Below are 16,669 nucleotides of genomic sequence, written 5' to 3'. Positions count from 1 at the left end.
ATGTGACATACCATGAGATTCGGACATCTTTAGGCATAGGCATGAGTTAAATACAATCAATACTAGGAGGCTCAAAAAACGGATTGCGTCAATTGGTGCAATGCCATGCTTACCAGATTCAAAGAAGGGGCATCAAATTTGGTGTGGAACATAGTAACAGTTGACGAAACATAGATTTACAGTTACTATCCCAAAAGAAAGCAGCAATCGAGCGTATAGGTCTTTTGAGATCAGCCGAAACCAACACAAAGTGGCGCGCGCGCAGAGTGCCTCTAAGCGGATGATTGCTTCTTTTTTTTAATAAAACTGGACACGTGGCTATTGCTGCTTTGGATTATCGTTGAACCGTGAATAGTGACTGGTACACGATCATTTGTTTGTCGGAAGCTATTGACAAACTCCGTAAAAATAACCGTAAACGCCGTATCATCTTGCACCACGATAATGCCAGTTCTTACAAGGTCAGACAGAGAAATTAATTTTTGAAGGTAAACAACGTTTACCTTATGAGTCATTCCGCGTAGAGTCCCGACCTGGCACCCTGTGACTTTTTATTTATTTCCAAAAATTAAGAACCAGTTACGCGGTCAACGATTTTCATCATGAAGAGGTTGTCGAGGAGTATGAAAAATATGTTTCAGAGATTGTAACGGAGGAGTGGAATAAATGTTTTCAAAATTGGTTCATTCGTATGAATTAACGCTAACGGAGAATATTTTGAGAAACAATAAATTCATTTCTGACCATTTATAGTATTTTTTTCTCATTCATTCCGGAAACTTATAGTGCACCCTACGTAATTTATATTCGTTTAATTTCTACTCGTTCATAAAAATAACTTTTATTATTGCAATTCCTTTCCATTCGCGAATAAATACACCAAATTAATATTCCTTACATTTTCGTAAAGTTTTTGAACCTTAATTTAGCTCTGTGTTACTTTGCCCTGTAATTCCTTCTACGTTTCTCTTTAGTTCTCTGATCCACCTTGACCTTTCCTTGTATCTAGTGCACGTAGCTAATTCCCTCGCTTACTAGCGTCTTTTCCTCCAGTCATCTTTTATGGTTTACTACATCATTTCGGAGCATGTTTCGGTTAATTACATTTCATCTATGCCGATTCATCGTTTACTTAGGCCAGTAATAATAAAGCATCGAGGGATCGATTATAAAATCTTACTTAAGTCAACCATTTTCATTGAATATGCTTGAGTTAACATCGACGATTTCTTATTGATTACGCTCTAATGGCGTGTTTATACAGGGTCTATTCGGTAGACTACTTAAACTTCATCTTGTGCTGTGTCTATCGCGACGAAGCCATGCGTGCCGAAGCTTTGTATGTTTTGCTTGCGAAAAAGTTATCGGCGCTAATGTAGTGGTACTATCAGCGGCTTCGTAATTTTAAACGAATTGTCGTGTTCAAGATGGCCGCGATACAATTTCCAGACGTCAAAACAACTGACGATAAAACACGGACGACTTTTTGAAGTTCTACATTGTGTGATAACAATTACTTTAAGCATTTATTGAAAGTTAAAAAGAAATAATGCCCGATTTTTAACTAGCTACTTCAGATTTCTTCTCTTCGACACCTGTTTAATTTTTTTAAATAATACTAAGGAACGGGATGGACAGGTCGTGTGCTGGTGGTAAGCGACAGCCCTGTCCATAACAGTTGCAGTGCCACTCAGAGCTTTAAATCACAAAGATCTGAGGGGCACTGCCACTGCGACCGACACCCTGAGACAAGTTGAAAGCTGTGCCTGTAATTTCACCAGCACTCATAACCCTTCAAATCCGGAACTCAGTAATGCTCACAGTACTGCTTGGCGACAGAAATAGGTAAGATGCCAGCAGTACTTCCCTGGACGAATTCTTTCACAAGGAGCTCTACTGCTACTAAATGAATGAATTTTCAAACGACGCCATGCATCAGCAACCAAATGATTGTTTTTATATAGTGGTAATTTTTTGGTGATCATATTATGATAATAATAATAATAATAATAACGCTCACACTCAACATAGCCCCGCACTAGGGAAACCCTGTGTCGCGGGTGCCATGGACACACACATAGACAACCACAAATTACACCCAAACTCACGAGAGAAATAAATGTAGGCCATACAAATATTTCTCCCAGCCCGGGAATCGAACCTGGGACCTCTGCGTGGCAGTCCGGCATGGTAACCGTTCGGCCACGGAGGCAGTTAAATGATGGGTTCATCTTCGAAATTGTATAAACATCTAACATGATTTCACCTCTTCACCGAGCATCTAATCAGTCCGAGAACAACATTCGAAAAAAGCAGCTTTAGTCCGACCATGCATCACGATGTTTAACGTTATAAAAACCCTTTAATGTACCGCCACCCGAGCGATAACTTGTACTCAGCCCGAACATTCGCGACGATAGCCGAAGATGGTTGGTTATGTTATACCTGCGTGTATCGTATCACAGTGCGAAGCTTGGCGACGATAGACACTAGTGTGGCCCCGGCACCCTAACATTACCGAAAAAGGCGCTGTCGACTCTCTGGAGCTCTGTCACTCGCTCGAGGTTTTTTTTTATAATATCAAGGCACGGGACGGACAAGTCGTGCGATAAGTGCCTACCACCGAGTGTACCGCCGACCGCTCAAACGCTCAGACAAGTCTTTCATTTATATTATAATCCTTGTACAACCTCAGCATTCGGTTCCGCACGACTGCACACAGCGAGCAATTTTATTTTCACCTCTCTGAGCGCGCACTTAGGTTCCTTTTTCCACGTATTGAGCGCCTGATATCATTAGTCAGATTTAGTAGGCTATTATATAGAAGGTAGTTTCGATTTTGTATGAGAGCGATGTATCTCTTACGTAGTAACCTGTGACCGAGTCGACTGCCGCCTTAGACGAAATCCTTAACTCATCATCATAAGACAAGGTCACGCACTAAGACACACCATATCGATGCGGGAATAACACTTTCTTCATCGATTTTCAATTAAAATCTGAAACAAGTGTTTTACTGCAAAGAAGCCAAAATGTAATAATTAATATATTCTTAATGATAATATCCACGTTATGCCATGTCTCTAGTATGTACAAGATAGTTAAAAAGTGAAGTGCCATAGACTAACGTGACTATTATTTTTATCCCTCAGAGCGGGAGGCCTGTAAATTTATTATTGTTTTAAAAATAAAATACATGTTTGAGACAGTTATACAATAGATATTTATTATTTTTTTTTATAATAAAAAACTAATCGCGTGTGGTCTGTTGGGGTAGCTTTATAATATATTATTAGGGATGAGCAAATTTTCTTTAATACGTGAAGTTTAGATTTTAAATCTATTCCACGGTAGCCGCCCGCATTAAGGACGCAAAACTAATGCTCACGCCACACAGAGGCGGCCGCGGAAGCGTTCCGGGCGCGGGTATTTTTATATAATGTACGAGTTTATACTGCCACACTGAAACTCCTCCGCGGTCGCTTCATACTTCGTTTTCACTCCATTATATTAAATTTATTTTGACGTGTGTTCTATTTTATCAAACTGGAAATTTTTAAGTCTTTTGGGGACAGCGGCACATGAAACTCAAAAGCAGAACTGTCCCGTTCAAAGCGGAACATAAAAATAATTACATGTCTGTTACCACTACCCCCAGTTTACTTAACACTTTCAGAACGCCCAGTGTCGGACGTCGGTATAAGAGTAGATACTCTGAACCCTGAGCACAGAGCACAGGGCGACAACCATGACAACGTAACAATTACCATAAGGAACTGGTGGCTATTAGTAAAAAACGAGAAACTTAATTACAAAAACCATAAATTAGGCTTAACTCAATCAACCATGGCGTTATATAAAAGTTTTTTATGGTTATGATTCCTTATAATTCGTAATCGTGCATTAAATTGTCGCATAATACAAGCTCATTTGACAAAGTGTAAGAAATTAGTTCGTTTGCTATAATTCAATTTGCGCCATGATCTAAATTTTTAATGATTTAAAATTTTCATCTATAAACAGTATAATGAGATTAGAAATCATTTGTAAGTATTTTCTGTAATTAATTCTTGTTCTTCTTAATAGCTTCCTCTCTGCTAAGGATCGTGACTACACTTCATCCTGCCAACCATTTGCCTCCATCGGTTGCGCACAGTTGCATGATCAGGGCTCCGTCACTCGCTCAAGGTTCATATTCATATATATTTATTGCATTTCTACATGGTTTCCTTAGATTTAGAATACATTTAAGAGGGAGCATGCCAAAAAAGTTTTGACGTTGGCTCCGCCCACATATGTGAGACAAATATATGCCTGAAGTTCGCGTGACATGCGACAGGAGATGTTGAATTTTGCGCATTAAAATACCAAATTCGTTTTAGCGGAATAACTCTAAAACTAAAGGGATTAAAAAATAATCCGTAGTGACAGTTCTCGATCATGCATAAATATAATTAATTATCTAATTTTTGTCCTAATAACCTGTAGCATTTCGAGGATGAATCGAAAAAATGTGAAAATTAGAGGTCATTTCGTGATTTTTACCTATCGAGGAAACTTTATTGTTTTACGTTTCTGATTAGTGTCTATGTTTGAATATATCGTGTAGTTACTCATACAATATTTTATTTTTAACTTTAAAGTGGATATACCCCTCTAAAATCAGAGCACGTACAAATAGTTATTTAATTAATATACATTTCATGTTTATGTCAAATAATAATAATAACAAAATTACAGCTTATATAATTAAACGAAATCAAAGCCTTTTGAAAAATGTATATTGTATAGTATACGTGTACTTTTAGTTCAGTTGATATTAAAAAAAATCATTGGTATATGTAAAGTACATATTGAATACAATGGTTTTCTTGTAAAATTTCGAGAAAAGAACACTCATGTTCGTTTTTTAGGGATAGCTTTTTCACACCGTATAGGTAGTAATAAGTGTATATCCTCAATTTAACAACATATTTTTTCCAAAATAATTGATTCAACACTTTGACTGTCATGCGGAATTAACCAACGCCATTTGAGATTGTATTGACTCTTGAATTCGAATGGCCGGATTCAAATCCAAGAATCGATACTCTGAATATCTTGGAATTTATGTGTGAAATTTAATTTGAAATCTACCATGAGCTTTTCGGTGAAGGAAAACCATTGTGATGAAACCTGGACGTTGAAGAAGGTTCACAACCCTCGGAAACGTGTGAAGTTCCTTACTTGGGGTCAGTGTGGCGGATCATGGCCTAAACCCTCGTCTAAGAGGAGAACCGTGCCCGCAGTGGGACGTATGAATGGATTAATAATGATGATAAGATAAATGGATCTGGATTAATTGTTTTCAGGCACTCTATTACTCCCTTTAGGAGACGTGGCCTGTAAAAGAAATAAAAAGGGTAAAGTTGACACTTCGAGCTCAGATGAAGGTTGGTCGAATGACAAACATTACTGGGAAACAAGCGGAAGCTCGGATGATAACAGTGGCGATACCGATGTGAAGGATTTATCGTTCAGCGGAAAGCTGAGAAGACAGCTTGCTTTTGTAATTGTCACATTTATGACCTAGCTATTGAGTTTAATTCCCGCGTGTAAATGAATTTAAGTGCTTTAAATGAACCTTGAAAAACGTATCCCTTTTTCTAATTTTCATAAGAAACACTTATCTGTGGCTAAACTTGTTATTGCCTTCGCTAAAATATTGCTAATTTATATTATTTTTAGTCGTTATTCCTTCAAAGTCCAGGTGAAAACGCGATATGTTCGCCGATATCAGCGCTAATGCCTTTAGGAAAACTAGCATTAGGAGCTGAAGGGACCACTTTGAAGGAACTTCTCGCAGCTATTGGAGTCAAGAAAGTATCGGAGGTTCGTGTAGTACTAAATCTACCTGCAACGTAAACTTTCATATCCTTAACCACGGAATAAAATAAAAACAATGCATAGACCTTAACTCTCGAGTACTATCAGAACCGCTGTCGCCAAAACTCATACTGAAATTTTGATAATGATTGGTCGTAATATCTAATTTAAAAAGATGTAACAAATTCTGGACTGTTAATATAATTTAAACGTTACCCATTTGGCATTGACTTACAAATAAATGGACGACGGGTCTAATACAAAAACCACGAAAAAAATGTCCCAAGTCAACCTATTCGAAATTTAAATTGTAATGTCATCGCAGTATCGCGCTGTCAGTAGAACAAATGAAGACTAAAGCGGCATTTGGCGCTCTATATACGATTTTAGCACCTTACAAGTGCGGACACTTTTTAGCGCGGACCCGACGTCCATATAATTGTAAGTCAATGCCATTTGGCATGTCGTTGAAAGTTCATTACCTACTATTGCAACAGACGTCTTGAAATTTCATTCTGTGTGCTGCCATCTAGCGACAATAATAATAATAATAATAATAATAATAATAACAATAGCTGAAAGATGACGAAAGATTAACGCCTATTAACGTTCTCCGAAATTAAATCGACCATATAGCAGCGGTATAATGTTTACTCCGTTTCTTATAACAAAAAATCTATTACGATGAACAGATAATGGAAATGTTAATGTTATATATATAACACCACCAACGATAATATTATATAGGCGACTATCACTTTTGCACTCTAAAGTAGCAAAATAAGACATTTTTCCATGATTTTCGAGGTTTTGTGAGCGATAATTGACATAACCATAAAATACAAAGCGAAAATGGCGGATTGGGCTCAAGTATGCGAAACTCCGCGTTCTGTTGGCACCCGTGCTACACCCCATAAGTACTTCTACTGTGCCCTTAACTATAGATGTACACAATAGCTCGACACTTGTCCTGTTCTTTTCCAGGTGAAACAACAATTCAAAAAAATGATAGGTGAATTCAGAAATACCGCCGGTGCGGACATTAGCGTATGTAGTGGAGTATATGTCAACGAAAATATTAAACTCAAGAGTGAATTCCGGAACAACGTACAAAGCGTTTTTGATACAGATGTAGAGAGGGTAGACTTCAGGAACCCAAAACGTGCGGCAGATAAAATAAATGCATGGGTAAGAAAGACTATTTCCCTATAGTTAAATGACACAAGAGAACTACATATTTTTGTGCAAGAAAGTTACGTTTTTTATATAAGTATTTACCCTTAGAATAATAACGCATAGAAACCTAGCCCGCACACGCTAAGTGAGGCAAATTGAAGCGCTCCCATAGGGCCTACACGAGCGGGCGGGCCGTCAGTGCTTAAGGTCAACTTGCACCGCGAATAGCTCCAGAATTTTAGCTAAAAATGACGAAATGTGCGGTAAATGAGTGTAAAAATACGTCAGACAAACATAAAATAGATACTAACATCATATTCCACAAGGAAGTAACGCGTTTCAACTTGTATTTTTATATAAATATTCACTAAAACCGAAAATTAACGTACTACTAAAACTAGCCTGCATGAATTTAATTTTTGCCTCACTTGTGACAGTTCGTTTGATATGAAACTATCATTCTATGCGTTATTATTCTAAGTATTTACCTTTGATTAGCTTTTTTTGATATACACGCGTATTACGTTGCAGGTAATGAAGCACACAAACAACAAAATCGATCATTTATTAGACGCGACAGACATATCACCGTCTACATCTGTGATTCTGGTTAACACTGTTTACTTTTCGGTAAGAATTATAATCAGGATCTTTCAGCATTCAAGTAGCAATAGAGCTCATCGTGAAAGAGTTCGTCTTTACCTATTTCTGCCGCCAAGCAGTAATGTCAGCATTACTGTGTTCCGGTTTTGAAGAGTAAGAGTGAAGATGAAATTACAGGCACGTGGGACTTGTCAATTTATGTCTCAGGGTGACGGGTGCAGTGGCAGTGCCCCTCAGATCCTTACGATTTAAAGCTCTGAATGGTATCTACTGCAACTGTTATGGACAGGCGTGTAGCTTACGAGTACCATCGGCCGCACAACTTGTCCATCCCGTCACTTGATATTATAAAAAAAACTGGTTCTTCGTATTATGCAAGTTATACAAGTATAATATAAAAATTAATATCCTCGTACCCAATTTTTTAGTATCCGATTGCATCGTATGCATAATACCAAAATCTTTTCAGCTGCCTCCGTGGCCGAACGGTTTTCAAACTGCCACACAGAGGTCGGGGGTTCGATTTCCCAAACATTCGTATAACCTACATTATCAGGCGTGTATTTAACATAAGAACTGTTTCCAAATTTGACCGCTGCAGGGCTGCGGCTGCTACATCTTTGGGCAAGCCACAGACGCAATAACATCAACATTCGACCGTGTTCTTGATTGTTTATGCGTATTTAAAAACCTTCCGTCGACTGAACATCCCGCCAATGTGCGCTGTGATTAGTTTTCTTTGTTTAAAAGGTATGAAAACGATTGAAACTCATTGTCAGGATCTGTGACGTGTAAAAATCACAGACATAATATCTATATATTATATTTTTTGCCGCTGTTACGCTTCAGATCGCGCCCAGCCGTTAAGGTAGTTAAACGTTATCAAAAACGCGAAAACTGCCTAATTGTGTCATCAGAGTCTGCAAAAACACCATAGCTGTGAAAAGACAGGGACCTTTCCTTCCACAATTATGTAATTTTGTAATCAGAATATGCATAATTTATTTTAAAATCAATTATTTTCATCGAGAAAACAAATATACAAACGAGTGTATGCCGCGTGATTCGTAATACGTCTTTTACTTGGTGCGGTACACTTGTGGTCCTTCTTTAGTAGGCCATGAATATCGAACGAATGATACTTTCGTATAATGCATTCAGTTTCGTGGTACGGACATTTCGTCATGTTATTGGTCAAATTTTACGATTAGTGATGTTCACTAGATGCAACGCAGTTCTCGATTTTGATCGATTTAGGAAACAAAAGGGTAATGATTTCCTTACGACATTAGAAAATGTTATGAAAATATTGTACGAAGTTGTTTGCTTTTTTTTTTAGTTATCCGAAGCAACTTTTTTTTCAAAACACGTATTAATAAAGGACTTAATTATCTTCTGCCGGTAGTATTTTACTATATTAATATTTCACGGGTCTTATAATCAACAAATACTTGAAAAATCATTAGGAATGAAATATGAATGAACGAATGAAATATACTTTATTGCCCTTATAATAACAGTTAAAATACAATACAGTAATTTAGGTATAAAGATAGTGAGATAATGTGCAACAGGTGGCCTTATTGTTATATAGCAATTTCTTCCAGACAACCTTAGGATAGAAATTTGGGATATGCAAAAGGGGTGCAATCAAAAAATATCATTATAAGTATTATAATAATTATTAATAAACTCATATACGTAGATAGAAATATCCAAACAAATATGATTAATACATAAATAATAATATTAAATGCTTATATACTTTAAAAGGAAAAGGAAAAATGAAATAATAAGTATAGAAAATAGATGAAAGGATAGTGGAGAAAAAGCCAAGACTTAATTATTCTAAATACGTGCTACGTACGCGTCTTCGACTTAATCTATCGCTTTAGTGTCGAAGGAAATTTCCCATCACTAAATTGCGGTTGAGACGTTTTCGGAGGTACAACTTGCGGTGTCTATATAGATATGTCTGTGGTAGACAAAACGTTATAAGCGATAAAATGGTATGGAAATGGGATAGAGCTTCTAAAGATGACAACAGAGTGTTCATGACGAGGAACGAAGTGAGCGACCTTCTGTCATTCAGACCTCTATGACGACGAGATTCAAAAGCTAGTTGTACGATACTATAAGTGTCTTAACATTGGTGGAAATAATGTAGAAAAGCAGTGTGCATGTAATATTAAAATTATTACGAATAATAATAATTGAGGAGACCAGGAATAGAATGATCAAAGTCACTTACAGCATGATTTGAGTTAATACCGCCATCTAATTCGTTTAACGCTGAGCGTATTTTGCCTAAATCAGGAAGAAGCTAATAAAATACAATTGCTTGAAAATTAAAATACTTAATACGAAATGGTAGAAAAGTTGAATCCTCGCGTATATAACCAGAAATAGAGACGAATTAAGGGCCATCCATCCCTGGCAACTCATCAGCCGAATGGGCCTTATCACTTTTAAATATAAACTCTCGTTTGCACAGAAATTACAAATTAGACAGCTGAAATAGTACAGCACCAATAACTGACTTGTGTGTACGTCTATATATTCCAAAAATATTCTATATTTATTGTAATAAAGATAATATCTCTAACTACGGGGAACTGTTCCATTCAGTGGTGTGGGGAAAAACAGCAAAAGATCTAATTACAAAACAAACGGAATCACATTTTATCGGTAATTAAATATGTAATTTTTCAATTTTGGACCATTATAGCAAAGTTTAACTTGTAAACTGGTCGATTTGAAGTAAAACAATTGACGACACCCGTCAATTGTTTCGAATTCGGGCTGGCCAATCGAAGCGCAGTGGTCGCCGTAATGATATGGCAGAATAGTTTTCAAACAAATTAAATGACATTTCATCTCTATTTCTGGTTATGTAGGTACTCGATGAGTTGAAAAAAATTAATACTTAGGTAAAATTGATTACATAGGTTTAACAATATTATATCAACATTGACTTTATATCAGGTAGCAATTTAGCATGTTTTTTTTCACCAACATGTAATTTTTCCTAGTTCTCCTCAAGTGACTTTTATCATCGTTTTCCTGGATTCTTCAATTGTATCTAAAGATGATTGACTTGTCTTTTTTTTATTTCATAACGGTACTTACTTAAAAAGCAACGTATTTCTCTCATGAGTTTGGATGTAATTTGTGGTTGTCTATGTGTGTGTCCTTGGCACTCGCAATACGGGGTTTCCCTAGTGCGCATCATGTCATATAAGTCTTGAAATAATTTTAGGCCAAATGGTTGTATCCATTCGATAACGCAAAAGATCGCTCTTTTTATGGCACAAACGGGGAGGAGGATATACCTATGATGAACTGTGAGAATAATTTCAAATATTACGACAGTTCATCACTAAACGCAGAGGTAAGTATTATTCGAGTAGGTTAAACCATGTTTTGAAGTAAAGACATCGAGTATATAACCAGAGATAGAGACGAAATAAGGACCATATATTCCTGGTAACACATTAGCGATACAGCTCTTATAAATATCAACTCTCGTTTGCACTAAAATATAGACAGGCCAGCTACTGACCTGTGTATACGTCTCAGTATATTACAAAAAATATTATGTATTTATTGTAATAAAGATAATATCTCTAACAATGCCGTGCTGTTCTATGCTATGGGAAAAACAAAAAATATCTAATTACAAAACAAACGGAATCACATTTCATCGGTAATTAAATATTAAATATGTAATTTTGCAATTGTAGTCAATTATAGCAAAACTCAAGTTAACTGGACGATTTGAAGTGAAACAGTTGACGACACCCGTCAATTGTTTCGAACTCGGGCTAGCCTATCGGAGCGCAGTTGTCGCAGAACTATATGGCAGAATAGTTTTCAAACAAATTAAATGACATTTCGTCTCTATTTCTGGTTATATACTCGATGAGTAAAGCGTTGTAAAAATTTGAAATTGACGAATTACCATCTTTTTTACTATTTTTATTTTGGTTAATATTAAAAACCACCGTATCACACATACCAAAAATTACAATGATGCTTATGATACAATATCATCCATCTCAAATCAATATGAAGAATATTTGAGCTACTATTGTATAGTACATAGTGTCTTGATGAGCGTCTTTTATTTTCAGGTAGTGGCAATCCCATACAAGGGTAACAGTAAACTATCATTCGTTATAGTTCTTCCCAAATCGAAATCCTCAACGTCTTTGACGCTGCTCTTGAAGGGGCTCAAAACGGCTCCTGACCTACTCAAGGACGCAATGAAGAAAATGAAGTCCCAATCATTGGTTCTGTCGATACCGAAGTTTAAAATTGAAAAAAGATTTGACCTCAGTGTTCAATACAGAAACGTAAGTCAATTTGCTTTGTGTCCAATACTTAAAAATATGAACCAAGTTCTTCGCTGAATAAAACAAAAATAGAACTTATGCTAGTGTTGAACACGGTGAGATCCAATTGGTTGCATACACATGGGATTGGTGACCTAATAAAAATAAAGATAATCAATGGCATGTTCAGCGGGTAGAAACTTATAGAATCAGCTCAAAATAGAAATAAGAACCTGTGTAAATTTCTGAATATGTTTACAGATTGGCCTAAATTCAATGTTTCATAAAGGTTTGACAAAAATTGCCGAGGGTCAAGATTTATTCGTATCAAGGGCAATACAGTCTGCGTTGATAAACGTCCACGAGTTTGGGACGACAGCGGCTGCTGCTTCCGGTAAAGTCTTATTTTACATGGCTAATTTTACTTCCTCTGGTTTCCACGGTGAAAACAAAATGCTACTATTTTCGTTTTAAACTGGGAGATCTATATTAACCCGTATTTGTACGTCCGCTGCTGTGCACTAATCTCCTCAATTAGAAGGCCATAACTCATCATGAAAGCACAATGCTGATCGAAAACTTTTAAATACTTTCAAGCGTTTTAAGAGATTTCTTCGGATATGCAGATTTCGTCTTTTGTACTGTACACTCCTAAATCAAGTAGTAATTAGGAAATAACTTAGTAGTACCTTCGTTATACCACTTAAAAAAACCCAGCATTTCAGCAGCAGAAACTTTAACCTTCCCAAGTTTTCGGGACCCGTCATTCAGTATCCTCAAAAACCTTGATTTCATTTTGAGTAAATTTTTCGATGTGAACTAATAGGACGAGATCCAGAGTTAACCAGGCTTTCAAGGTACATGATTCTGCTTATTTAATTCTTTACTGACCTTTACACTTATTTATACGGTAAATTAATTCAAATGTTTAATTGTTTTCTTTTCAGTTGTAATGAATTTTGGAGCAAGTGCACCAAGTAAAAAGAAAAAAGTAGTGGCAGATCATCCGTTCCTTTTCACAATTGTGGTGAAAAATCAACAGCTGTTTACGGGGATCTTTACTAGTTCTTCAACGGGAAGCTCACCCTGGGGCTCTTAAATATCATCCACACAAGCAGCCGTATCCGTATTAACAGCAGACATTTTTGAAGACGAACGATTGTTGTCAGCTTTCGAATTTTAATTGTTCAAACATGTTGTAAACATAATTTGAAAAAATTAAGGTATTAATCACAGTATTCTCGTGTTGAAATATTGAAATAACCCTTGTCAAATATAGTAGTAATAATATGTGTTTATTTATTTACAATAAATTACATACTGCTAACAGATCAATATCCAAACGCAATTGTAATCTTACTGCTAAGTGGATTACAATAAATCAAACAAATTAAATTAAAATCAATTAAATACAAAAAAAAAGCAATTAAATACATTGTGAGCACATTATTATTATACCATTACTGCAATATTATTATTACTATAAGAATGGAATATTTAAGTCACTTAATACAGCTATCTCTAGTCAAAGTCTCGCGGAAACTACGAATTTAAGTTCCGAGCATGTAAATATGTCCAACGATGAGTCAAAGAGAAGCATTTGGTTAAGACATTTAAAGCGCTCTTGGCAGGTGCTAACTTACTTCCTTAGATCGTGTAGCACGTATTGCAGATAACCTTTTTCTGTGAGTTCGCACCAAATTAAACCTAGGCACCAAAAAACCGATCATCTATATACCTGGTACGCGAATAGGAATCCCGATTATGGATGGAGTATGATCATCAAATAGAAATGAAATGCTGAACAATTCTGAATTTAAAGCACTTTTGTTCAAATAACGTTTTGATTTTATATATTTATAGTTGAAATTTCAACCAATGTGCTGCCATCTGGTGGTTAATAGCTGAACAATGATGAATTTGAGATGTTTACTTAGTTAAAAAAGCGGCGACCATATTGCAGCCGCATAAAGTTCGTTTTCGTTCTTGTAACAAAAAAGAATATTACGATAAACAGAAAATTGAATAGAATAGAATAGAATGGAATAGAATCGTTTATTTCATGTTATCAATGTCACAATATTGCACTTGGAAATACAATGTCAAGGGATAACTATGATCGTCAGTAATAAAATTATAATAATAATAATGAATATAAAATAAAGTAGTATAACTACTGCTTGTCGAATAAAATAAAATTAAAATTGTTTCAAAAGAAACTCATCGACACTGTACAATTCAATATCCAATAAAAGGTTTTTTAGTCGGGTACAAAACGTTGCATCGTTTCTAACACTTTTCAGGTCTGTGGGTAGATGTTCGTAGAATCGGGGACCTATTACCCGCGGATTTCTAGTTGCAAGTTCGGTACGGTGGGCAACGGATTTTAGTGTTCCCGCGTTTCGTAACGCTCGGCCTCCGCCCGTACGTCGCTCGTAAGTAGCCAAGTTTTGACGCGCATAAACTATTATATCATAAATATATTGTGAGTACATGGTCATTATATTGTATTCATATTTTATTTATTATATTATTATATATATTATATTATATTTATATTGTAATATATAAAAATTCAATAAAATAAGACTTGACTATAACGTGAAACACCACCATAGATAATATTGCGATTATCATTTTTGCACTTCAAAGTTTGCTACTTTACTAATAAGGCATTTTTCTACGATTCTCTAGGATTTACGCGAGATAATTAATTGACACGACTATAACGTACAAAACGAAAATAGCAGACAGAGCTTAAGTATTACGCATTTACGCGTATTGTTGGCACACCTGTCACGCAATCTAAGCACTTCTACGTGCTTCTACCTACTGTATTTTTTGTTCTGTAGTGTAAACATATTAACCGCACTGCTAAGTTTCTGTGGAGCTATTCATTTAGTCTTATTATACTATGCTATAACTACATTGTGATGACTTTTTGAACTAATATATAGACATAGACGGCACTCGAGTTTGAAAACAAATTAACATCTATAAATTCATCTGTTTATCCTTAAGTAGCCTGTATATTTTTCGCAGCAGTAAAGCTTCTGAGCCGTACCGCAGCAATCTGAGCATTACTGCGTTTCGGTTTTGAAAGGCACTGGTGAAATTACAAGCACAATGGACTCTTCAATTTATATCTCAGGGTGCAGTAGTTGTGCCCTCAAGTCTTTGCAATTTAAAACTCCAAAAAAAATTACTTGATAATCGAAACTAGATGAGACGTTCGTTTTCTTCATAACAATAAAATACTCGTGGCTACGATATTTAACGTGTACCGTTATCACTGTCGTTATTATCAACAGTCCGACTGCGCTTCCTGCAGGGCAAAACCTCCCATAGATTATGCCAGCACACGTATCGTCAAACAAAATTAATAACGGAATAATTGAACCTGTACGGCCTAGGACGGCTTATTGGCGTTAAATCGCAAAGATATGCTCAGACTGAGTCCACTCGGATGACTAATACGACGTGTGAACACGTGACACCGGCATCCAATCAACAAGTTCCGAGTAGCGTCCCTGTTGTCGTCCGAGTGGACTGGGTTCGAACGTACTTAGTCTCTAGGTGCATAAGTTGACAAGTTCCATGTGCCTGTAATTTCAACCTTCAAAACCGTGAGATCCTGACAAATTTGGTATCAAAAAAAGTACCTAATTTATACTATTTAGTACCTCTGTTTAAAAAATTTGTACCTTCATCAGAACGAATTTTAGCAATATCAAAGCTTAGAATAATAACGCATAGAAACCTAGTTCGCACACGCTAAGTGAGGCAAACTGAAGCGCGCCAGAAGGGCCTACACGAGCGGGCGGGCCTTCAGTGCTCAAGGTCAACTTGCACCGCGAACAGATCAAGAATTTTAGCTAAAAATGACGAAATGTGTGGTAAATGAGTGTAAAAATACGTCAGACAAACATAAAATAGATACTAACATCACATTCCACAAGGAAGTAACGCGTTTCAACTTGTGTTTTTATATAAATATTCACTGAAACCGAAAATTAACCTAGTACTAAAACTAGCCTACATGAATTTGATTTTTGCCTCACTTGTGACAGTTCGTTTGATATGAAACCCTTAGAATAATAACGCATAGAATGATAGTTTCATATCAAACGAACTGTCACAAGTGAGGCAAAAACCAAATTCATGTAGGCGTAAGCAACTTGTAACTACGCTCGTCGGCACGCACACAAATATACAAATAATGATGCCATGGAATAACATTTCCCTCAAAAGTGGGGAAATTGTATCTTGCTTAACTCATCATTAAGTTAAAGGTGCCTACAGATTTGCCCGACATTGTCGATCAGGTGCCTACAGATGTGCTCGGTTTTGTCGATGAAAAACGAATATAGCACTTATTTGTAAATCCAAGATGGCGGACACGATTTTTCAAAATATGCTATATGGGTATCCTTTTCGAGGTATTTGGGGATGCTCATTACGAATATGGCACTCATTTCTAAATCCAAGATGGCGGACACGAGTTTTGAAATAAATGCAATATGGGTATCATTTTCGAGGTACTTGGGGATGCTCATGACGAATATGGCACTCATTTCTACATCCAAGATGGCGGACACGATTTTTCAAAAAAATGCAATATGGGTATCATTTTCGAGGTACTTGGGGGTGCTCATTACGAATGTGGCACTCATTTCTAAATCCAAGATGGC

At 36.4% G+C, this 16,669-nt stretch overlaps 1 protein-coding gene across 2 annotated transcripts; it reads left to right on the top strand.

The window, feature by feature from the left end:
* The first annotated feature begins 3,973 nt into the window (after positions 1–3,973).
* Positions 3,974–13,246, top strand: LOC113236509 (antichymotrypsin-2-like). 2 transcript variants are annotated; one of them, XM_026472617.1, is made up of 9 exons: positions 3,974–4,046; positions 5,352–5,548; positions 5,728–5,871; positions 6,850–7,053; positions 7,573–7,671; positions 10,904–11,035; positions 11,778–11,999; positions 12,240–12,372; positions 12,926–13,246. In XM_026472617.1, exons 1-9 carry the CDS (start codon positions 4,028–4,030, stop codon positions 13,075–13,077), a joined length of 1,302 nt encoding a protein of 433 aa, XP_026328402.1. In that variant the 5' UTR covers positions 3,974–4,027; the 3' UTR covers positions 13,078–13,246. The 2 variants fall into 2 exon arrangements, with proteins under 2 accessions (XP_026328402.1, XP_026328401.1); XM_026472616.1 differs by lacking the exon at positions 3,974–4,046 and adding an exon at positions 4,122–4,188.
* The last annotated feature ends 3,423 nt before the right edge of the window (positions 13,247–16,669 follow it).

Source organism: Hyposmocoma kahamanoa, unplaced genomic scaffold (assembly GCF_003589595.1).
Source record: "Hyposmocoma kahamanoa isolate Upper Pololo Valley unplaced genomic scaffold, ASM358959v1 92, whole genome shotgun sequence".
NCBI lineage: Eukaryota > Metazoa > Arthropoda > Insecta > Lepidoptera > Cosmopterigidae > Hyposmocoma > Hyposmocoma kahamanoa.
Note: the sequence above shows the minus strand (reverse complement) of the source record. Positions and strands in the feature narration are given on the sequence as shown.